This window comes from Merops nubicus, unplaced genomic scaffold (assembly GCF_000691845.1).
Source record: "Merops nubicus isolate BGI_N331 unplaced genomic scaffold, ASM69184v1 scaffold1566, whole genome shotgun sequence".
NCBI classification, from domain to species: domain Eukaryota; kingdom Metazoa; phylum Chordata; class Aves; order Coraciiformes; family Meropidae; genus Merops; species Merops nubicus.
The window spans coordinates 82,172-107,677 of NW_008616722.1; the positions used below are offsets into that span (position 1 = coordinate 82,172).

Genomic DNA, 25,506 nt, shown 5'->3' on the forward strand with positions numbered 1-25,506 from the left:
TTGCAGGTCATTGCATGCAAGACCTCTTTTTTTAATTATTGTTGGGTTTTTGCTCTTTACTCATTTGCCACGAATACTCTACTTCTCCCCTAAAGTATTCCTTGATAGATTGATTTTGCCTCTTTCTGCATTTACTTCTAACCTCTTCAACACAAGAATCTTATCTTGCTATTTGCTTCCTGAGCATAATTTCAATATTCCTTCACAGGGAAGAAAAGGTTGGAACAAATAAGCCAAATGCTCTAAGAGTTTCTTGAAGATAAGTGTATTGAATCCAATGGGGAGTTCAAGTTTTACATTGAAGCACAGAAGCTACTCTGTAAAGGCAATCATTGATGTAGTTACACAGTTACAAGAATAAACTGTGTGTGCAAATTGTAAGCAAATCAAAGATGTGCATCTCATATATTTATTAGTCAGCATGACTGTGCTGTGGCTTTTTGCTCAGGTGCCACAGCTCTAGATGGGCCCATGAGACAGTTCCACCTCCTGAACAAATCAGTGTGGCCACCCTTGAAGCTGACTACGTTACTGGGAAAAGAAAGGATATACTCTAATAGCTTCAGTGTAAAAGTAGTTCCTTATTTTCAATTTCTAACACTGAAACAGTGCTGTTTCATTTGACAAACATTACCAAGCTTGACGCTTCTTTTTACAGAGTGATGACCGTAGAAAGCCAGAGCAACTGAAAATGGTCTGAGCAAGATTCATCACTGTCATGAAGAAAGATACTAAGTCTGGAAGTTCACTCTATTGTCTCTTTCTGGCAACTGCCCAGTTGTTAACTAGGCTATGACTTTACTTGCAGGTTTACTTCTGAAGGTACAGATGAAAACTGAAGCTCCAGAGATTAATAAAAGCCAAGCTCTGCACTTCACTATGGACAGCTGCAGCTGGTGTAAACCTGTATTTGCTCTACCACAGTTGGAGCAATGACAGTATACCAAGACAGAGGCTTTGCCTTCAAAGATATATATGGGCTTTTTTCTGCACTTCATTTCCTTCCAGAAGAAGTGCTGATTTAGGCCAACTACCCAAAGCACAGTTGTCCCCTTTTAAAACTAATGTAAACCACTGAAGGAACGAATCCAACAGGAAAACAAGCAAAGCCAAGACTAAACCCATCTAATTTCTTGCCAAAGAGAATCAACAAAGATTATGCCCAACACCCCTGTGAAACGTGCAAGATGCCACTCATGATGCAGCATGCTGAGGAACTAGCTGCAATGCCTATATAAGATGTAACGTGTTAACTTTGAAAACACCTCTAGAAGACTGAATCATAATCAGTTCCATGCAATCATTCATGTACAGTGACTACAGCAATATTAAGCTTTAATAAACCCTTTGATAATACCTGGAAAGCAACTCAGGCAGTATCTGAGCATGGCTACAAAGTGTAGAATCAGTAATTAGTACCAAGCTCACACACACACAAGATTCTGAAAACATGCTCACAGACAACTTTCTAAAAAGATAACAAAAGATCAAAGCAAGAACTTTCTATTTTACTCAAGTGAAGGAAAAATAGATACCAAATTGTACATGTTAGGAACACAGACATCCAGATTTGCCTTTTTTTTTTCTAGTCATAAAATACCTTGCTGCTTCTGCATGGGAGAGAACAGATAGAAACAGCATGACATGTCCAGAGGCCAAACGCTGTATGTTCAGGCCATAAAGCAAGATCCTCCATCCCTCCACTACTCTACTCAAGAGACTGTCATCCCCTAGTTTTCTGAGAAACTTCAGAATGACAGCAAAAGATAGACACAACCTGCCACCCCATGCTGAAACACACTGTCTCCTGTGCAGACCATAATGTGGACACCCTCTAACACAGAAATCATAAAAGTTTGTAGAATCATTTAGGTTGGAAAAGACCTTTAAGTTCACCAAGTTCAGCCATAAACTTAACACTGCCAAGTCCACCACTAAACCACATCCCAAAGTGCCATCTACACATCTTTTAAATACCTCCAGGGATGGTGACTCTGCCACATCCGTGGGCAGCCTACTCATGGGCTCCAAATGCATCAGAAGCGGGCTAGGGCAGCTCAGACCCAAGGCAGCCAGACTGCTCAGTCCTGAGCCCCACTGCACTTAGCTTCCAAACCATTTACTGTCCTACAAACATGCCCACACAGGTACCAGGGGTGCAGAATATACCCTCATATCTTTGTGTAACACACGTGCCATGCCAACAACTAAGTTGCTCCATGAAGTGGAGCATGTTTGATTTTTGCAGTAAGAAAAGCAAGCTTTAGAAAGTAAGAAAAATAGTAGTCGGGGAGCTGAGGAAACCAGGGTTCAAGTTCTTTATCTACCACAGAGTTTCTGTGTGACCCTGGTCGAGCTGTTTATTCCCTGCACGCCTGAGCAATAGCTCTGTGGGTGGCACAGAGGAGAAATACGTTCAAGACTGGGAGGTATTTGGATGCAGGAATATCCAAGAGCTCTAGGACTGGTGTATTTATACATACAGAAACCACTCGGAGACAATAACTCAGAAAGCAGTATGTTACAAAATAATAAATGCATTAATCTTGATAACAGATGTTAAAGTAAGCATTAACAGAGGAAAGCATTAGGGCACACAAGAACTGTGATGATTTCGCTCAGCTAATTACATGGTCCTAGAACTCAAGAGAAGGTATTTTCTTACAAATGCAACTTTTTTTTTTTTGAGGGACTACAGCTGCCCATGAGATGGATGAGCAGAAACATGCCCGTGTGTTGTGTCCTGTCTGACCTGTAACAACTGGAAGCAGCTGCAGAACTGCAGTGTAAATCACGGTCACTTCTGCAGATGCAGCCAGCCTCATGTAGGCTCTCAAATGCTGCTGTAAAACTACAGTGCCTGAGTTTAACTCTCTTCTTAATGGAAATACGAGCTGGCTTGTATAACCTCTGCCCAGCAGTTAACAAGAAATCATCATTAACTGAAAAGAATACAACCCTCATCTGAGAGGTTACTAGCTTTTCTTGGGATATTTCAGCTGAAAAAGTAAGGCAGATATATTTTAAAAATACACAACAAGTGTTTTAACTTACCACAGCTTTTTATTTAATGACCAAAATATTTGTTTGACAATTACTTTTTAAACATGAGTGAGATTTTGAGTTTAAATACCGTAACTTTCTACAGCACAAACAAACCAAAAATAACTTGTTTAAAAAGTAAATTCTATCTGAAAAGGGTAGTATTTTTACTCTGAATTGCATTTGCTTTCACTCCTCCCATTAAGCTGATGGAGCATTTTAAAAAGAAAAATAACAACAGTAGAAAATAGTGTGTGAGTAACTTCTGCACTTTGCAAAACAGTAAAAGTTTTTTCTCTTAAAATATATACTGTGATGCCAAAGGAAAGGATATTTGCTGTGGTATCTTCATCTTTCCTCTTAAGGCAAAGGAACATAATGTTAAATTCTGCGCAAATATAGCACAAACCACAGTCCTTTGTGCGTGTTCTTGAACTGTTTCAAGAAGCCCTAGAGATATCACACATTATCCCATGATTCAAAGCTTTAACCTTGAGGGAAAATACACAAAACAGCTTCAGATTTTTTTCCAACTCAATACAGCATTGTAAATACTATAACAGCTATTTGATAAACACAATAGAAGGGCCTTTAAAGTCAATACATCTCGTTTGCCATGTTTATAGTAAATGTCTCAGTAAAGACATAAAATGCAAAACATGATCAACTACTCCAATATTTTTACTGTTCCTACTTCTCTACATTGTCAGATTTCATTTGCTTTAAGAGAAATTCAGGCATGTCTCTATTTTGAGGAACACAGTATTACTCTTGTTTACTAAAAAGGTGACTGATAATTTCTAAACTAAATAATTTGGATTTGATCATCCTTGTTTTATATAAAGAATATTTTAAACAAAATATATTGATCTCAAGTACCTGAAATAATTCTAAGGGCTTATAAAGTGGAAAATGTCCACGAAGAAAGTGGGGTGTAAATAAACGTGCTCCTTCTGTGCCCATGCAACCTGTACCCAATGGTATGGATTTATGCTAGTAGCAACCATCCTGTAGCACACAACCTTTTACTAATGTTTACTTTGCATTTAGCAAAATACCTGATTTAGTAACAAAGTTTCCAGTGTAAAACTATACCAAGATATCTGCAAATAGAATATTAAAATATTTCTAGTTATGGTGCCTCACTTTTTATTAACAAGAGCGTCTTAAAAATTTTAAAAGGCAAAACCACTCCCCTCTTACCCTGTTTTCCAATTCCATCTTACTGGTTAGAAAATGTCTTTGATTCTTCAGGAATCTTAAGGAACTTAATTTTGTCAATTTTCATTGCATCATCATTCACTCAGGCCAGAAACAGCAAAATAGCAAATTCCCTTCTCCTGCCTTATTCTGCAAATTGCCTTTCAAAAGAATTTCAGAACTTGTGGTGAAGACACAACCATCCTGCATTTATAAAAATAAAAAACCAAGCCAGTGGCAGTCTGACCTCACCACTGCCATGGTGTTTCTACAGAACTGTGAATTCTATGGGACTACTGACATGGAAAGACACCTTTGCAGAATATTTTTAGATGTCTGTTATTCCTGTCAGTGTTGAAAATTAACCTAAAGTTTTAAAATCCTTTTTGGCATGAGATAATGGGAGTCAAATTATAGTAACACGAGAATAACTTTTAAGAAATGCTTACTTCTGCATCACTTCTTCACTACAGTAAATAAACATCTAGGCTCCACATGAAGAGGAGCTGAGGTTCTCACAGAAAGGAGAAAGCTTTCCTAACAGCCCAAAGCCTGTCACAGCCACTGTGAAATCAGAGTCATCGGGGACCTCAGTGCCACAGACCACACACTCCGGCCACGCTTAGCCATGTCCGGGCTGGGACAGGAGCAAACACGTTTGCTTTGTTGCAGGTCTTCACCAGATAAGACATTCTGCTGTGTGAGATACAGAGCCTGCACTGGCAAGGAAGGATGGCTGCCTAAAATTTTTTTTCCTCCTGCAATATCAGCCTCCCATACCAGGACTGCTTTTTCCAGCAAAACAAGGAAACTGTCAACCCATCTGTCAGCAGCCTGGCGAGTTCTGCAGCAGGACATGTAACTCAGGAGCAAAGATCTGGTATGATAACTTAGGCTCAACAGAACTAGGGAAAAGGCCTGCATAAATACATTACATTTCGGAGCAGGTCAGACATTGCAGAACCACTGCCGGATTCATTTCCTCCTAGAAGTATTAATAATTTACCATCTTTTTTAAAAAGCAGCACTGGAGCTGCCTCACCACATTTTGAGAAATTCTAGGTATTTGTACAATTGTTTGTTTTCCTTTGCCTCTTAGTTCTGTCCTGCATTACAGCCCCACTGGCCCGTAAATCCCCAAAGACAGCAAGATGGAATGAAACCCAAGATTTTATTAAGCTACAAAAGAAAATAAATTATGCTGAAGTTTATGTGAATATTTAGACATTTTTCCAAACATGAGGATGAACGTGCAGCTCTCATGATGAGATACAGGAAAAAACAATTCCATTAAAGGGCCACGTATGCACAGAAAGAATATTCAGAAAGTGATGCGGAAAAAAAAATGAAGTGGATAATTTCATGTCAGGGCCTTAAATACTCCCTTGCCTGTCCACCAGGGACATGACAGAGCTTTCCTAGGAAGCACTGTCAACTTTTGCACAAATTGAAGTATTTCTGTCCCTCTCGGTCCCAGGCTATCTCCTCCCGGGTCGTACAGCTAACGCAGTCTCCAGCCACGAACGGTGAACAGAGGCAGTGCTGGTTTCTAAGCCTGCAGACTAGAAGCCTCACTACCCCTGACGCCCTGAGCTGAGCATACAGGGGGCTCAGTGCTGTCAGTCGTTGGTGCCTGCACTTGTGCAGGCTGCCAGAACCATCCTCGCTATGATCCCACTCCTACCTGGAGGGAATCTTTGCGGCAGGAGAGGCACCTCCCCAGCACTACGCCGGCAGGGGCGGGGTGTGTGGCAGGAGACAGGCACTGTGGGGGAGTGGAGAGGCTCACAGCAGGACCTGGACAACACGCCTTTCTGTCCCACTGCAGCCCGGGAAACTGGGGGGCAACGAGGGCAGAGGAGGGAGCAGAGCTTAAAGCATTTTATAATTCAGGAGTGTTTCTAAAAAAGATGCTGCTAGAAGGATACAGTCATCACCTTGGTGGTTATCTAAACAACACTCTCACACAAAGTAACTAAAAAAAAAAGGCCAGCAAAAGCTCCTTTTGCACCTAACCAAGCTCCTTCTTCCACTCCCTCTGGGATGCACTAACACACCCCTTGTGACCAAGAGCCACGAGATCTTTTATGCGGCTTTAGAGTCCTGATGTTTTCTCTCCACCTTTAGGAGGAATCCTGACCTCCCTGCAGAAAATGGAGAAGCTGCCATTCGGCGTGGAGGGGACGGAACTGGGCGCTTGCAGCCTGCTGTGTGAGGGGTCACAGGCTCCCAACAGCAAGGGGCAGCACGCCCCTCACTGCTCCTCAGAGCTGGTGTTTGCAAGGCTGGGAACACTGCAGTAAGTTTCTCTAGTGCAGCCAGTAATTAAAAGTCTCAGCTGTGGAGAAGAGATTCCTCCAAACAAATTCTTTCCTGTTGTGAGATTTTTTGAATTTTTTTTTTTTTTCTTAGCAGACAGCAGGACTATCTGATTTGCAAATACATGTACAAGTCTCCAGAGGGAAGCTTGAACTTATCCTTAAATTACTGGAAGTTTATTATTATTTTCTCATGGAAAGAGTCACTCATGTCTTGCCTCATGTTCCCTTCTTCTGAAGTTTAATGCATCTTGACCCAGAGAAAAGCTTGGGAGCACGCTAAAACAAGAGGCAAAAAACAAATCTGAAACCATTTAGGAGATATTTTTCCATCCAGACTTTAATGCTACAATTCACAATGGGGTGTGGAAAGTCTCCAGAGAGCAGTAAGGAATCTATATGTTCACTTGATGAACTTTCTAGAGCAAGAATGGGCTGTTTCTGTGTTTCGTAATACGATGCAAAATATTTTGCATCACCAGAGCTATCCTGCCCGGTGTCTTGGTATAGCTGCCCAGCGTGGGGTACTGACCCTCACAGCACATTCACACTTTGGAATCAAAGTACCTCTGCATCTTTAGGGGATGGAAAGGGAAAGGGTAGAGCTTGGAAGGCTATTGGTGTGCCATAAAAAAAATGAAACACAATTTTATTCTGTTCTGTAAAGGTCTTCTGTGTTTTCTTAGGGCCTAATCCAAAGCCCACTGAAACCAACAGGAATCCCTCCAGACCTTTAGGTTTTGGTCTTTACACTATTGTATACATTTTTATCACTAACTGCAATTACGTTCTTGCAACATGTGGACAAAATGAGATGCCCTTATGCATAAATCCACAATAATTCTGCTATAGGACTCTTGCAAGTTTCTTTTCCTGACTTCTGTGTGGTTGGGTCCAATGCCTTGGGTTAAGAAAGCAAATAAAATCTTTGCTTTTTGTATCTTAAAATTATTTGAGAGAGAAAGTAAAAAACAATGAGTAATAGGATTACAGTTAATCACTAAATTGGGTCATGCCAACCATATTCTGTAGTTGGATGGTAAATGATACTGCTCACCTTACCATAAAATAGCTTGTGAGTCCCATCAGTTGCACTGATGTCCTAGAGCTATTGCATTGCTCTGGAACGTAAAGGCCAAGTTATAAATCACCCTGCAGAGAAGGTGTCTCCTGTGAGATTGCTGGCAGTACATATCACGAACCAGTTCGAAGACCAGATAGGTCCTTACAGAAAACAGGCAAAGACAGCACAGAATATGGTCTATTGTTCTATTTCTGTTTTCAAAGAATGACCTCCTCTTGGGGCAAACCACTGATGGGGGTACAAGCCCGAACTTCATACTGAGACAGATTACTTCATTTTCTGCATTGATTTTAAGAAAACGTATGATTTAATTGATTTGGAAATGTACAGTAAACTCACGTAAAATGGGGGGTTTGGATCTTAGCTGGTATGGCCTGTAGAAGAGCTGAATATTGGGCTGTCTTTCACTGATCAGGTTCCAGTACAGTTCTAGCAACACAAAGGCATTAATGCATTTGGTTTGGGTTTGCTGTGGTTAAAGGAGAAGCCTATTTAGAGGCTCATAATTAGCACCAGAGATTAGGGGTACTATGTAGGTGAGATCTTATCTTAGTGATATTACATCTTGTGGAAAATATGTAAATATATCAAGTTACATGTGCATACAAAAGCATTTCACAATTACTTTAGATATTTAGACAGTTCATCCCTCAGAACAAAAACAAGTGATACAAGCTCCTAAACGAGCATGAAACAAGACTGCTTTTTTTGCCAAATTAGCTGGTAAACCAACTCAACAAGACTTATCTTGCTCTTATCAGCCCACCTGTCTTTGCCCCTTTAATGTCAGACTTAAAAGAGGAAATGAGTACTTAACTGATAGACTTCTTCAAAGGAAATATTTGCTTCAGTTGCTTTGCGTTTTTAATGAGATTGTTTAGTCACAGTTTGGCATCAGTTCATAGCATGCAACATGTCAAAGCTTTCAGGTTTTCAAAGCACAAAAACACACGAAGTAGTCTAAGACAGTAAAAGTGAATTTGTTCCTGGTTGGCATAAAAATCACAGAGAATATATTTACCTCTCTTCCTTGGTCAGAGCAGAAACAGAATTAACAGGAGGCAGTTACTCCTTTAATTGCAATCCCTGTGCCATCTTGTGGGGTCTGTTCACAGAAGATTCTCTGCAGTTCAGATTCAGCTAAGGGAGGAAGCACCCAACAAACCGCAATTTGTTCACATTTAAAATGAGGGCAGAGGCTGCTGAAGTGGCCTCAGCACACCAATGATCCCTAATTTACTATTATAATGTCATACTAAAGAAAATTTAATACTGCTTTTTGTACTGCTGTACCACTGTGACTGAGTGGCATCTTTTGCTGAGGATAAAAGACAGTATAATATATTTTTGTGGGCTCTTTATTTTCTCATAAGGCCCAGATCAAACATTTTACTTTATATGGTTTTGCCTCAGCACACAGTACAAGCACTTTTGACAAGCAGGGCTTCTATGATGTGCAAAGACACTAACCTGAGAACATTAACTGAATTACAACAGAAGTTTGGCTCCCACCACCATCTCAAACCCTCTCACAGTGCACAATGTAAGCAGGTGACCTGCAGCTGAAATACAAATTCTGGCACTCAAGCTATTTAAAAAACAAAACAAAAAACCACACCTACTCATTAATATTTTAGATCAATACCCACGTTCAAAATAGATCTCTTCTAAGTTTTGCCCTTCAGTGAACACCAGAATGACTTTTTAAGGCAAATGGCAAAAATCACTGGAAGATTTATAACCTGACAAAAGCACACCCTTTTCTTTACACTTTGCTGTTCAAGGGAGAGAAACTACACCAACAGCTGAAAGGGGATCCTGAATAACACACATTTTCACCTTTTTTGTTCTTTCCCCACCACTGCTCTGATTTTTTTTTTTTAATCTCAGAGTAGTGAAAATGTTTGGGATGCCACTGAAATTGCCATTTATAACTGTATTTAAAAAACAAACAGAAGCAAACAACGAACAATGAACCCCAGCTCTGTAGGGCATCCTGCCTTCCACTGCCACAGCACAGAAATGGAAACTTTCTCATTTCATACAAACTAACTACCTTTGAGCCTCTCAGGAAGCTGCTCTGAGGCTTGTCTTGTTTGTCTCTTCTCAACAGCAGAAAATTTTGAAATGCTGGATGGCATCTTTAAGTTTTTACTGCTCATACAAAACAGAGCAGGGCTAAAGAGGAGAAGTAGAAAGAGAAAAGCAACATCCAGGAAGTGCCATTCCTCTTTAGCTCCATTCAGTGTAGCTCTTTAGCTCTATTCATGGTGCTACTGTCCGGAAGCGCAGCAAACTGGACAAAAACCAATCAAAAATCACCAACTGCAGAAGGAATAAGGCAAGTCACTGCAATGGGATGCCGGGCCCCCTTCTCTGAGGGCAGCTGGAGGTGCAGTTACACAGCACCCACCGGAAAACATCCAGCCACGTGCAGAATAAGGCACTTGATGAGAAGAAGTTTCTCAGACTCAAAATAGATTTGACCTTAGCATTCTCTTCCGAACAACCAGAACAAATGAAGTCATCATACATAAATTCTTCTGCCTTGTGAACACCTCTTGAACTCTATACTGGTGGAAGGCTTACCAAGTCTGTGGAGCAAAAGCTTTGCCTCCCTCATGCTAAAACGCAGCTCAGAAAGCAGACCCAAAGACTCCCGTGGGACGACTGAGGCGCCGTTAAACCCGGAGGGCCCGTGCCACAGCAGCAGGGCCACCTCTGCAGGCAGGCGGGCGGTGGCAGGGGCTCCCAGGCCCCGCAGCGAGCCAGCGCCCGGGGCTGTGCTCCCTCTGCAGAGGTGCTGAGCAGCAACGCTACCGGCGGAGGGATCGTCTGAATCAGAGACTTCTTGAGAAAGAGGGAAAGGCTGCAACACAATTAGGCTCTACCAAGGGCCTCTACCGGTGCCATGAGGGAGTGCTGTGAGGTGCCCGATGAAACACCTGTGCTGTCAAGGAGAGTTTATCAGGATTCTCCCAGTGCAGTTAAGTGTTGGCTCAAGGCTTTCTGTACCACTACCTGTAGTACCTTCAGTCAAGCTTCAACAGCATTGAAGTCCACAAATTATCAAAGCAAAAGTCCTAACACCTTTCTTTTTTAAAAAATTTCTCAGTCAGTGTTAATTTTTAGTCCATGATCCAATCGCCCCTTTTCCCTTTCCTAAATACTGAAATAATAGTGTCTAATGGGGAAAAAAAAAAAAAAAATCTTTAAACCCCACTGAAACATCCCCTCACATTGCAGAGGGATTACTCTTATGTTTTATTCAGGCATTCCATTTTGGAAAAGATGGGAGTATATTTTGCTTTTCAAGAGAAATAAACTTATCTAACTTTTGTACACAGCTTCTGTGGGAAACAAACGCACGGCTCGAAGAACTGCTAACATCCTCAGTTCCTCTGGAGCAATACTTCATATTCTTCCTCCAGTCATTGAATGAGTTCATTCATCTGAATGGGCTGTGGATCAAGCAATATTTAAGAGACAACTGCTAAAGGAGCTTTCAAAGATAAAATGAGTGTACAAGTAGAAAAGCAAACAAGAGGCCTTTAAACACAAAGCTGGAGAAAGAAATCGGAGGCTCTACTGTGTCACGTGAGCTCACAGCAGCCACTGCAGATCTGGGCTATTTCTGAGAAGCTTCATTTTGTTCACTGCCACAAATGCTGGGAAGAAATGTATCCTGACTTCTTCTTTCCTCATAAGGGAGACGCTATTCCCAGCAACTGATGTGTTAGAAAGACTGCAATAATAAATAATAAATAAACTACTTGCATACAAATAAATAAGTTTCCTGAAAGAACAGTTAGGTCTAAAAATTCTATAAAATGACCAAACTTCTAAAAGACGACAGAACTGCTAACAAAAATAAGAGGCTTCTCAGCAACAAACAGCCACAATTTTAGGGGACTGCAGTACAATAATTATGGTAAACATATATTTCTTTTAAAATCTATGGGTAATCCAGGAAACGTAGACCAATGAGCTCTGCAGTTACGCCTAGCAAAGAGGTTGAAATGGTAAAACCAAAATAGCATCAGGCTTGGAAGAAGATGACATAAAAAATAAGAAAGTGTTCTCCAAAGGACCCATGTCCCTACTCCATTCAAGTTCTTTGAACAGGTCAGTAATTTAGTGTAAAAAACCAACTGACCAACCCACCCATCCCTGGATACTATAGTTTAAATTTCCAAACTGACAAGATCCCAACAAAAAAGATGCACTAGAAAGCTAAGTGAAGGTACCACCATAGTTCAAAGGGGAAAGAATTAAAAAAAAACATATAACAGAATGCACGTTTTTCATTATCTAAAGAACATGTTGCATAACATTTTGCGCCAGTATTTGTTTCCAATATTCCATTTAGCAGTGGCACCATCAACACTGCTCTAGTGGAAGGAGCAGTTTGCCTACACCAGCTCACAGAGCAGTTTCTTTCTGCCCATGTATAATGGGGCTCGTGGGAATGATGGATGCAGTGGCCTGCAGGTGTGATTCCATACGGCCGTTCCCATGTAGGTCATGACACTTTCAGTAGCCTCTCAAAGCTGCATTAACAGTAAACTCCTAAATCTCCTTCAACTTGTTTAATGGCATGCAATAGAAAAACAGGGAGAAGACTAGCCAGAGAGATACTCATTAAATCAGATGTAACTTGACCAGCAGGTGAATATTAGGCTCAGCCATGTGGCTGTGTCTCAACCAGTGGAAACATCATTTCAAATTCTTACCCGTTGTATAACCTTTTTTATTTTATTTTTAAGACTGAACAAAATAAAGTCTATTTTTAATCTTACAAGTTATGCTAAAAAGCAAAGGCAAATAGCTTTGGGGGTTATTTTAGCATGTATTTTTATAATTACATGAAATTAAAGTAATAATATCTAGACAATCCTTAAGATCCCAGAGAAGAATCAAAAGCAAACACAATAAGGTACATAAAATATTCTGCGCTATTTTATAAAGCTAGGCTTAGATTTCTAATCAGTTTAGTGGTAATCACATCACTGTTACCTTCCAAAGCCAGCTCTTAAAAACACTTGCTTGTGTCTAGACCCTGGAAGATCTCAGCCCTACATGCTGTAAGGAACTGAAGCAGAACTCCTTCAGGCTAACCAAAGTACTTCATTTGGAGGCTGATGCCAAAGAAATTCCAGCATCTATATCCATAAAAGAGGAGTTAAGATCTCCTGCTGGGGCAGCCAACCAATACAACTGCTGCTTGCTTACTTATTATTCATTACTTGTGCTGCGATAGAGCCCAAGGACTCCACTCATGCTCCAGAGCTCATTCTGCTAGATGCTGTACAAACACAAGAAAGAGTCTTTAGCCTGAGGAGTTCATAATCTGATTGTTAGTTAGTAAAATCACTCAGCTAGAGACACCACAATATAATCTTCCTTGACCATAAACTCACCTTTTATCTCATGCTAACAGCGCTACCCATGTAACAAGTAAAATAAGGATTGTGGTTTGGAAAGATAAAATGAAGAGAAAGTTCAAGCCTTGTCAAGGCACCCATAAACACAAATGTATACCTGTAAGCACAAAAGTATCACCTCAAAAAGCACTTTCACAGACTAGTCCATACAAAATCCTCTTCTCTGGCTGTCCTTGGGCTACTCACTTTTTTGAAATACAAATAAATTAGAATCAGCCAGCATGATAAAGAGCAGGAGACAGTAGGCTTTACTCAGGCCTCTAATTCTTAGCTGTCGTTCTTAAGGCTGTTCACATTCAGTCATTCAGTGACCACATTTTTGCAACGTTACTGCATTTCTAGTAACACAAACTCATGTGCACACTAAATTCACTTCAATTCACCCACCTGTTAGTCCTGCCCACAACTATCTATCACATTTATTTGAATGTTTTTTGAAAACTTTTCTCACAGATAAGTCATCGCTTCAGCTTAAAAATTTGTTTCCATCCCTCATCAGACAGAACCCTTTTCATTTCTGCATTGAAGCATTTATTTCACTGTTTTTCCAGACGAGCGGATTTAGAACTAAAAAAAAAAAAAGGCAGCCACATTTCCTAAAGTTTTGATCTGTTTTGAAGTTAATCTCCATAGCTGCCAGTCCACAAAGAGGTTACACATGGCAAATATTCAGAAAAAGCGTGTGCACTCTGCAACTTCCAAATCCGGGGTGCGTTTTTTTTTCACGTGGGGTGTACTGCACATACAATACAGTCCAGTTTTCTCCCTCCTCTCTATCCACTTTCCTTAGCATTTATGCTCATTTTCTGGTCTCCACTTTCTCCAGCCTCACTTTCCCATTTTAATTTTCTTTTCCCACAGATTCCTTCCCATCTTTCAGAATACTTCACCTTTGGGTTTCTTTTCTTTTTAGAACCACAGAGTTCTCTCTTCACTGTCCCTGCCCACACTGCCCAGCTCTTCTCTCCATTTATACCCACATTTTTAACTGGTCAGACTGGCAAAGGATCCAAGCATCCCCCAAAGGGAAGAGATGGCAGTGTTGTGGTGGCCGATCTGCTGATGAGCTTGAGAGAGTCACCCTCCAGACAAGAGCTGACGGTGCTTGAAGTGCTGGCTTCCCATTTCCACAGCAGGCCAGCTTCTCCTTGCACTCATCAGCCTCCTGGAAAGCTGAAATCTGCATCTTTTAAGGCCGCATAGACTGTAAAACCTCAGATATTTTCTGTGGGATAGAGCTCTAACTAAGGGCTCTATTCACCTGAAACGTGATGCCATTGGCTTCCACAGCCTAGCATGTAGACACACTGCAGTTGATCAATGTCTGTTTATCGTAACTGCAGAAGTCAGCTCTGCTTTTCCAACCTCTTTCTCCTTCCTCCTTCATGATTAGGAAGGTAAAGGTCACATTTTAAAAAGATAGGCCTTTGAAAAAATTTATTTTTTTTTTTTTAAGTGATAGCAGCTAAACTCTGTGTGAAAATATCCCCTCCTTTACCATAACATTAGGCTCCACTAAATCAACATCTTTGAATAGCTGGTACATTACTGACAATGGTTTAAGAACTATTTAGTTACATTGATAGACAGAGGGGAAAAAAAACCCTTCTCTACTACTGAGAAAGGAAGCCCCAAAATACAGAACTGCAAATTCCAACATGGGAATGCAATCAGATCATATTCCAACCAAAATTCTTACACTAATTAGAGACTGACTCTTACAAGGCTTCAAATCCTCTGTGTGCGAGGGCAAAGTTACAGAACTACTAGTTTTATTGCTCTTAGGCTTTAGACAACCTTTGGTTTTCTGCTCAAATCAGTAGAAAGAATCTGTTGCACTCCAGCCACTACTAACACCCTTCAAAGACACAGTCATACTTTTTTAAAGAGACACAAAAGTCCCCCCCAACAGCCTTTATCATCTCAGCAGAGACAGCACTCTGGAGTGGCACAGAGGCAAAGCCATCCTCAGCCTTGGAGGATGGAGCAGAACTTGTACTTTCTCCACTCTGTGCCTAACAGGAGGATCTGGGTTATTTTCACCATCTATGCTTCACCTTTTACTAACATGAAGCGTGTTTCTTCTTACCACTTCAAATCTGCTCATGTACTTCCTTTATTCTCTACTTATTCCAAAATCTTGAAGGGTAAAAATGCTACTGTTAAACAAGAGGCAAATTTTCCATTTCTTAACAGCATATTTGGGCAGTTAAAATGCCATTCTAATCTGCTATCACTTTTTGGTCTACTGTATCTCTCCTGACTTTCCAGACAAGGAATACACAGCCAGTAACTATCCTCCTGACTACGCCTTGGGCTCTGGCAAAGAGCAGCTGAGAAGAAAGAGGTTTTACATATTTATGATTAAAAGATAACCGATAACCAGGATCCAGATGTTGGTCTCTGCTGGCCAGCGCACAGTGCAATTATTATTCCATTTATAGAAAGAGATGTTGTCCTGCCTTTTCCAGCCAACCAAAAGGTCTTCCATAAAATGCTCAAATACTCTGAAGAGAGGCATTCAAAACAAGGAACGAAAAGGGAATGAGTTGTATTTACTCCACAATTATTGCATTATATAAATTTAACATGGCCCTGGTCCTACAGCATCGTCCATTCCCACAGACTCCTGGGCTCACTCTGTCAGAGGATTTCTCTCTGCGGCTCGGCACTGGCTCCCGCATGGGTGTCTACGGACAGCACTGAAGCACCCAACTGAAAAGCAAAGTGTGGGCTAGAAGAGAGGTGAGATCAGCCTCCTCACACCCACAGCCCAGGGCTGCTTCTAATGAGGTCAATGGGAACAGGCACAAACTGTTTAAGCCAAATGAAGTCTGATAGTGTTAATAAAGCTCTTCTCTCTCTGAGCTTGATCTTGGAAAACCTTCTCAATTTGTTTGAAGAACCGAACAGCATTCTAATTCCCTGACACAGAACAATCCAGCCAAAGCATGGGGGTTCTCTTGGGTTTTATTTTTGGTTGGTGAGACTTCGGGCTGCATGAAAAGGATAAAATGAAAACAAAAGCAGGGCTGAAGGGCAGGTTTTCAAAATATTAGCTATATAAAAATCATAGTCAGCCGGCTGAAGCACACAGCTTCAAACATATTAAGATAAATTTAACAGTTTGACAACTGGCATCTGACTACAATATGTTAATGACTTATCTTAATAAATTGTCAGTTTAACAAATTCAGTCACCATTTATACCAGTAAGCTTTGGAAAAGGCATTCACAACTCCATAAGAGAAAGGTTAGAAACACTTGGAAAATATATGATAATCACTACACATGAAAGTCTGCAAAATGTCTAACTTTACACTGAGTGCTCAGATTCTGCATGCCAGTACATGCCTTTTTTTTTTTTTTTTTTAGCTGAGGACAGGAAAATGTATAAACTGTTAATCCATTACATACAGCCATTTCCTGTGAGTATTTCTAAACAATGGAAACCTAGAACTTACTGAGGGTTAAAAATAACTTTCTGTCTACCAGCATTTCAGTTTACTTTTAAAGCATGCTTCTTGCAGCCTTAGAATCGTCATGTATGTAGTGGTTGGTTGTTTACTAATTGTCATAAAAAATAAAATATATCAATTATGCATTTCCTATTAACATCATACGCTTATAATTACACTATTCATGTAATTTGCAAGCAATAGTGGAACTTGGCCAAACTATTTCTTCCAATTCTTTTGCATTTTCTCTCTTTTCCATAAACAGCTTCTTATTTCCTGAAATGTACAAAATGCAGTAACTTCTGCCTTGATTAAATAATCTGATTTTCATTTTCCCCTCCTATTGTAAACACTGCTCCTTCCAATATAACATCCACATCATTTATATGATAAATATTTGCAGTCAAATAATTAAAACAAACAGTAATAAAGAGAACTACCCATCAAGAAGTTGCTCCTCCTCAAAACATTTCTTTCTTTCACAAAGCCTCAAATCAGACTTTATTTTAAGGATAGCACAGATCCACCAAACTCCAGATAATCACCAAGTTCCTAGTCCCAAGCTGTTACACATCTTAAAAGGAAATATTTCCATGGTTTTAGCATGGGTCAAATACATCTTTTTAATGGTACCATGCTTAGAAAGGATGGCACTGTTTCAGCTGAAGATTTCACACACAACCAAATACAAACAAACATGCCCCTGAGGCAGACCCCTGAGTGACAAATTAAAGTCAATGCTTGAAGTCTGATGGAATAACAATAAAACAAAAAAACAGAGCTTGCTAGGGTACTGTGTCAGGAAACGTTTACAGCAAGTGACTCTACAAACCCCACCACAAAATAAATCCCTACAAAATTATATCTGCTTTGGTCTCAGTTAATTTAATGCAATTTCAGTTGAACCTTACTGGCTTCAGCTTCATAAGCTCTCTCAGGCTTTCTAGGCTGGTGTGGAAGAGCTGCACAGGAGCAACACTGGCAAACACCGGTGGCCGACCCATCGCTTCCATCACCTCGGTGTGCATCACCTCCCACATGCACACTGCATGAGCAAAATTCTCTTAATTCAGAGAAAACTCTAAACCAAGCAGCATATATTCCAAAAGATTATATAAAGAAAAGAAGCATGTCACCCTCCCATTGTTTTAACTTTAAAAGAATAAAAGGAATAAAAAGCATAAAAGGACAAAAGTTATTACCCACATCACCGTTCTCTTACAGAGAGAAGCTCCTGGTACTGCAAAAATATCTCAGAAATTACAGTCTAAGAAATAAAGCTCACTCATTTCCTACAGGCAGTATTTTCTGACCATACCCCTCTTCCCCTTTTTACTAACACTACATTATATAACTGTTTTATTACTGGTTTTATTTAAGACTTGGAAAGCAAAGTTCTGGACAGCAATGCAGGCACTAGTAGTTCATTTAATGGCAAACTGTTCCAAGAATAGTAATTTCATTTCAGCTATTTAGCACATTCACTGCTTTGTTATTGTCTGCATTTGAAGAATTGTAATTTTTAAAATTATTTTTCACTTTCACAATATCCATATGGGTAAGATTATGTAATATCTCTTATTTTTAAAATCTAGATTTTTTTTTTAAAGTCAGAAAACTCATCCAGATATCCAAGCCATCAGGATTATTATTTTAATGGCGTATTACTGAATTGCTCTAAAGTCTCTACCATAAACAGAATGGTTAAAAACATCAGAGGAAAAATTTAGTAATTTAAAAATAGATGCCATAAGTAGCACTACTATTAAAAATTATAGTTCAGTTGTCTACACAAGACTTCCAAGGTAGTTAAAGAACATGACAAATTACCATAAATCTCACAGCTTTGTATATTAAGATGTTACACTGACATTCTCACAAATGCTCTGTTAATATTAAAAAGAGAAATAAAGAGTCTGGGATTTTGCTACAAAACACCAGCAAATCTTACATTACATACACAACTGGATAGCTGGAATGTTTATAGAAAGCCAGTCATTTAAACCGCCACTGAAAGATCTTAAATCTTTGCTGCTGACAAGACATCCAACTGGTCCAATTTTTTCTAAAACACTGCCTGAGTTTGTGTAGAAATATTTATGATATACAACATGCAACAAAATTAATGCCAGAAGTTTAATTCAGAAATGGTGTTCTCAGCCAGGTAGCTTCTGTTCCTGATTTCACCTCCTCAAAGAAACATTCCTTTCACTGACGGAAAAACAACACTGCGTTTAAGAATATACCTCAAACACAGAGAAATTAAAAGCTCAGTTGTCCCAGGGTTCCACTAAATTGCAAAAATGCTCAGTAATTTGTACTCTCCCAAGGACTTAATCTTTTTTTATCTTGAAACAATCGTTGCTGCACAGATTAAAATTATCTTTAGCGCTCTACTGCTTATCCGCAGAGATAGCTACTGTTTCTCAAGAGTAGCTTCTCTTTTACTTCAAAAATTAAGAAGAGGCTTCATTACAGTTCTAGCCTGACTTCGCGCGTCGCCAGCTGCCTCCTCTGTGGCCCAGAGCCCTGGCAGCCTGCAGTGGCCACGGGCTGTGCCCTCCCGGGGCCCGCCCCGAGGCCTGCGCCCAGGCACCGGCAGCGCCTGCTGGCGGGAGGAAGGCTCCGAGCATCGCACATATTCATATAAGGAAGTGAAGATCATTCTTAATTTAGACACAAACCCACTATTTTATCAAAACTAGTTTCATTTAATCCTTACTAACACTGAATGATTGTGCAAACAAAATTTTTTTAAACATAAGAGATTTACATCCTTATAAATTTATTTAGCTTTGAGATTGTTTTGCTCTAAGTCTCAAGCGGGCACAGAATAAATTTCTACTCTGGTTGGAAGAAATATCAGCTTACCATTTCTTCTCCTGGGTGCAATAATTTCAACACAAAATTTAATTTATGTTAAAAGCAAGGCTTGAATGACTTCAAGACAAGAAAAGGGATGCATTTCACAGCTTCCTATACTATTTTTTCCTATGAGTTAGCTTTTTTCTCAAACCAGTTTCTTATTAAACAACACACTGACATTTTGCATCTCTTCTTTATGTACGTAAGAACTTGACCAAACTGGATATCTGGATATGCTTACAAACGAGTAGGGTTGGTTTTTTTTTTTTTCTTAGTGACATTTCTTTAAAGTGATATTTTTTTCACAGCATGCTCTTAAAAAGCAAGCTTATTATCTAGAAAATATGCCATATTTGCAAACTCTTTTGCTCCACTTGCTTTATGGAAAGGAAAAGAAGCCTATTTTCCACAAACGGCTGTGGTTTGCATGTCGCTGAAGGGCACATAGCTTGGCTGTACACCCTACCCACTGAGTCATCAGAAACTGGACTTGGCTGCAGAATGCCATTTTTCGTTGGATACACATGTGATTGACACAGACCAACAATCTTGGGTAGAGGGCTCATGCTAATCAGCCACATACACAAACAAGAGCACTCAACCCACACAAGTTTATCCAGTTTGCATGGGCCAGAAAATAGCTTTTCATGTCCAGAATGTTGATTTTTAGGACTGCTAACTATTCCTTCTTTCTTTCTTTCCAGTGGCTCAAGAGCCACATTTATGTCCCTGACTAGAAACACTAAGGAAGCCTTCATTAAACAAAAACATCTCCTTTTAACACCTAGACCCTACCATCATTTGATCAAGGAGGGTTTGCTCTCCAGGGCAGCTAAGACACCAGCTACCTTCTTCCATTTCACTGCAGATGACCCTAATTCTGATGGAAAAACAAAAAATGTATCTCACCTCATTAGCAGTGTGTATGTGCCTAAAGTTACCAAAGACTGTAAGCAAAATCTTCAAAATTCATCTGTTATTTCCTTAACTTCTCTGTATTTGAAGAACAGTGAAAGCATCGATGCGTCAGCTGCAAGTTTAATTCTGCATCAAAAGAAGAGCCAAGATGTTCATCAGAGCATGTGTACAGTGCTGCAGATCATTAAAAGTGGTATTTTGCTACTATTTTATCCAGAAAATTTTATCTCCTAAATCAGTACTGGGTACTCATGTTTTTATTTATTATGAGAAAAAAAAAAAATCAGTTGATCTTAAATAGAAGAGATACAGAATCACCATGCACATTAAAAAGTAAGAGAATTTTTCTATACAGTAAGTTGTGGGAGCCTGCAGAGCTTCTCCAGAAGTACTTTATAAAGATTTAGGATGTGGGTAAGAGGTATCCACCCTTGCAGCTACTGAAAAATCTTTCAAATAGGGTTCGTTTTCCAAGGCAAGGGTATCAGTAAATTGAGTGTCATGAAGGGACAGTTTGCACAGAAGCACAAAGTAGTCTGAGCCAGAAAGTTTCACTGAACTCTCAGCTTATGTTAAACTATGCCAGAAATATATGGGAATAAACAAACAGATTAGGAAAAGAAGGCAGAAGAAAGTAATAATCTTCACTGTGAGGAATGGGGCAAATGTAAACTGAAAGGGCCTCTGTGTATAACAAACAGAGACTATAAAAGGAAGACTGTTTAGTGCTAAATCTGTTTTGTGTAGGCTTCTTAAGAAAAAAAATCACACTAGCCATCCAAAACCTTTACACCTGGCACATGAACACATTTGGTCTAAGGAAAAGAAAAAACAAAAGCCCTAAACTCCTCCCAGAGCTTGGAAACTAGGGCCTTTTTGAGTTGATAACTACAGGAAAAGTGAGCAATGCTAGAAAGATCACAGCAAATGCCATTCCTCTGCCAGAATCTCAGCAATGGCCAGTCTGAGTCTCAGGAACTCAGCCTTTGCCATGGGATAAGAGATGGCTGTGGCAGCACAGTCGTCTCCTTTCACAGCTTGAGCCCAGGAACCACAAGAGCCCCTCAGAGAGAGAAACCTCAAACTGGCAGTGTCTAATTTGGATTTGTTTATATTCCTGTGTTCCCTATTGATCTGCATATGGCTTAGAATCAACAGCAAACACCAAGATCCTTCCCAGTACAAACTGCAGAGGCAAAACAATCTCAGAACGACGCTTCCTGCTCCAAGCCAGAGGAGACGCCACATCCCGCAGCTGGCAGTGGGGGCGTGGACCCAGAGCCCCGGGCACAAGGGTCCTCACACAGAGCAGTGGCTCTTTCAGTCTGTCTCGGTGCTTGCAGGCTGGGCTTTCTGTGGGACACGCTGCTCTTTGCAATAAAGCAGAACAAGCAGTATCCGTGGAGGTAGGATGTAAACGTCATAAGGAGAAGAAATGGGTTCTCAGTAGAAGAAGTGTAACAGGGAGGAGAAAGAGAAGAAAAAAAAAAACAACATTGGAAATAATCCTTTGGGAACAGTTTAACCCTCAAGTGACTATTACCAGAATCTCTAATTAACAGACACACTGACTCCAAAACAAGACATGAGTGGCTATTCTCTAATGAGGACAGAGACTGAATAGTTTGGACCCTTCACAAGCTTCTCAGGAGACTGCAAAATGCACGCCATCTGCATAGTCCTGCTCTCACCACAAATTAACATCTCTTTTTTTCCCCCACACATCTCAGACTTTTAACTGCTCTCCATAAATTACAACACAGAAGGCACAGAACATCCAGCTGTTAGAATAAGGCCCTTTGGACTTGGTTAAAGGAGAAACATATCAGTTAGTAAAGGCAAACCAAAAGATACTGCTTGCTGATTTTCCTTAAGATACTCAAGGGACTACACCACATCTGTGACCAGGCAGCATGTTCATCAAAAGATGCACTGGTTTTGGAGTTTCTTTCCTTTTTAAATAACGATACCCCAGATTTCAATGCTGTCAGCATAATTTCCAGGATACAGGTGGTGATTGTTCTTTAAAACAAGAGCCACTAATACCCAAGGCACCCCCTCCATGTTTCAGCCTACAGAGAAGCCAGGCTAAGAATCTTTCTACAGATACAGGCCACATTGCCTGTCTGGAGCCCTTGGAAGGCTGTGTTCCTCCTCCTCTCATATACACGGAAATGCGTTCATCACTGAACAAAACACTAGCATCAAATAATGTGTTTTCAAGCATGTGATACATGCATTTCCAGCTGCAGTCACATGTGCATTTCTAGCACAGTGAAAGAAGCACCAGCATCCACCAATGCACCAAGGTATGACTATCATTTAACAGATGCATGTTCAGTTTTTGCATGTGAACCAGGATGCTTCTTGCCATGGAAAAACAAATGGACTTTAGGTCCTCCAGAAAAGAGAGTATAAAATATTTTGGTATATATAAAATACTAGAACAATTTAGCTAGTCCACAGTTTGCTGCCTGTGGGCATCTAAGATCCATGAAAGCAGATGAAAGGCAGCATGCCCTGTGATGGACACATGATGCTGCAGCCTTGCTCTAGGTCAAGGCCCAGCACTAGCCTCAGTCTGTTACAGAGCTTCTGAAAGTAGTGCTCCTCCCCCAGTTCCAAGCTGTACATTCAAGTTTCAGAGGTGTAGAATTACAGTATTGTAATCTTTCCTACTTGTTCGTTTTCCATTAAAGTATGTTCTCAGTGCTAATAGCAACTTATTTACAACAGTAGCAGTAATGTGGGATGGCTTGCACAGGCACTGCTCTTGCACAGGTTGGCATGATCAATTTCCATGCTTTCAGCACCACCAGGAACAAGTGCCCTGCTTAAACAGACAGCAGACATCTCTGTCAGTAGCTGGAAAAACTGACCACATGCCACTGCTCTCAAATGAAAGACCAAGGCGACTATCAAAGAGGAGCTCCACCACTTCAATACAGCAACAGCCTTTCCCACAATTGATCACAGAATCACAAAATGATTTCGGTCAGATGGAACCTTAAAGATCATCAAGTTCCAATCCCACTGCCATGGGCCCATACCTTCAAAAGATGCTATCAGAAATAATGAATTTTAAATATTTATCTTGTTCATATCTAAAAGTTAAGAGAGAACAGATTCTTGTTAATACAATTGATGCACCCAAGACTTTGGAATACCATTCCTACTTCAAAAGGACATTTGTACGTTGATAACAATCTCTGTAACAGCAAGAAAATTACAAACAGCAGGAGGCTGGGAAGACAGATAATCCTGGTGACAGACTGCAAAGTAAACAAATGAAAATTAGGCAGATATATCTTACATTTTTCTTAAAAGCAAAGATTCATCTTTTTTTTTTTTTTTCAAAACGAAATTGTCTTCTAGGATGGATTAATCATAACAGAGACTGTATGACACCACTGAAGTAAGGAGATAACAGTAAAGAGAGGACATACAGGAGGAATAGAGCCCATTAATATTTAAGTAGAGCTTTAAAAAAAAAACAATGAGAAAAACCTTCTGTTTGATAATATATGGTTTAACTTCAGAGATTCAAATACTGGTACTAAAACCACAAAAGGAGAGGAAATATATCCTATAACATGGAATATTTTTGTTGGAATAGTCAGTAATACATAGCAAGCTGCGTAAACATCACCAATAATTCCCAAGTAAGATCTCTTATACTTTATCTAGGCAATGGAAGGCACCAAGGCTGATGATGGTACAACAAGCACTTAGTTGTTTCAGTAGTGTTTGGTCCAACCTAAGCGACCAATAAAAAAAGAGCACTTTCCTATACATCTGTTGTCTAGGTGATGTTTCTTTGAGACCTAATCTGCTAACTTTGCAGACAAAAACAAGCTTTCACTACTCTTAGCTCTGCAAAACCAATATAACCATGGCTGAGAGAGCTGGAATTTTTATTACTGGCAATGAAGTAAGATTCAGACAGAAAACAGCTTGATTGTCAAACTCGAATGTGAGAGTTAGAAATATTGGCTGTTAGAAAAATCACCTTTTGACTTGTAAACTAAGCAAAGTTTTATCTGAAAATGATTGAGAGAAAACAAGTGCAAAATCTCCTGCTGTCATTTTCACAGTCATGAAACAATTTCTGGAAACAATTCTGCTGTAGGGTAGCAACCCTCTGCCCTCTTCCCTTTCTGCCAGCCTGCGTATGCCACTCATGCAACTGCAGAAGCAAGCTAAAGAGTGCTACAAAGCTTCAGGTATCACTAGGGTATGTCAAAATCATATGGAATGATCAAAGAGCTAAGAGACGTGGAAGAAAATGTATGCAGCTTCCAGGATGACTATAGCTCTGTCTTTCTATACCCTGGGCTCTGCCACAGCCCCGCTGTGAGACTGTTTTTCCCATTTTCACAAGACCAAAAAGTGCAAGCATAGAAAAACCCCTTATTGACTTGCAGACCTCCTGTAGGATTCCTGCAGACAGGGCTCCCTAAACACTGAGGTTTAGTCTGGTCCCAGCAGGAACTGTACAGGCAGTTGCTATTGCCCTGTCTGGACCTGCTGTCCTGCTTTGTGCAGAACCCCTTGCTCTGCCACCGCCACAAAGTCCTGGGCCAGGCTGCACTGAAATCAAAAAAAAGGTGCCTGCCCCCCATCGCATTAAAGGCTGGATATCCTCAGCTTTTTGTGAGGGGACCCACACAGCAGGATGCAGGACAGTGAATATCAAAGCTAGCTCTGACTCAGTTTGCTCAGGGGCTTGAAACACTAATAGCTGTTTCACCGCAGGGCTCTGCACACATGGCTGCTACCCAGGTTGGCCTGATCGTTCAGAACCAATTCGTGTTCCTCTACGTGTTACTGCTCTAGCTCTGAGAGATTTCTTTGCTGGTTCAGATCAGGAAGGATCAAACTGGAAAAAGCAGATCCCATGAATAAGATCCTTTCCACCTGAAGGCAAGACAAGTCTCTCCTGCCTCCCCTGCACAAACAAAATAATACTGCCATTTTGTCCATATTGTCACTTCTTTCTACATCCAAGGAAACAGTTATTTAATCTCTGTGCAGCATCAGATTGAGTCCAGAACATGATTCACGTGACAGTCTTTTACATACCTGACTTAATCCCCATTTATTAATTAAAAGCTTAAAAGAATAGCATTTTTTCCCAGGGCATCAGACCACTCTAAGGTCAGCACTCCACTGCAGGA

General features: G+C 40.3%; 1 protein-coding gene across 1 annotated transcript in view; it reads right to left on the reverse strand.

Annotated features, from left to right (window-relative positions):
* The window catches only part of LOC103775448 (high affinity cAMP-specific and IBMX-insensitive 3',5'-cyclic phosphodiesterase 8A-like), a 121,964-nt gene that overhangs the window by 76,152 nt on the left and 20,306 nt on the right, over positions 1–25,506 (reverse strand). Inside the window, exon 3 of the mRNA XM_008942899.1 lies at positions 6,817–6,827. Coding sequence (XP_008941147.1) covers positions 6,817–6,827 — 11 coding nt within the window. The remainder of the gene's footprint in view (positions 1–6,816; positions 6,828–25,506) is intronic.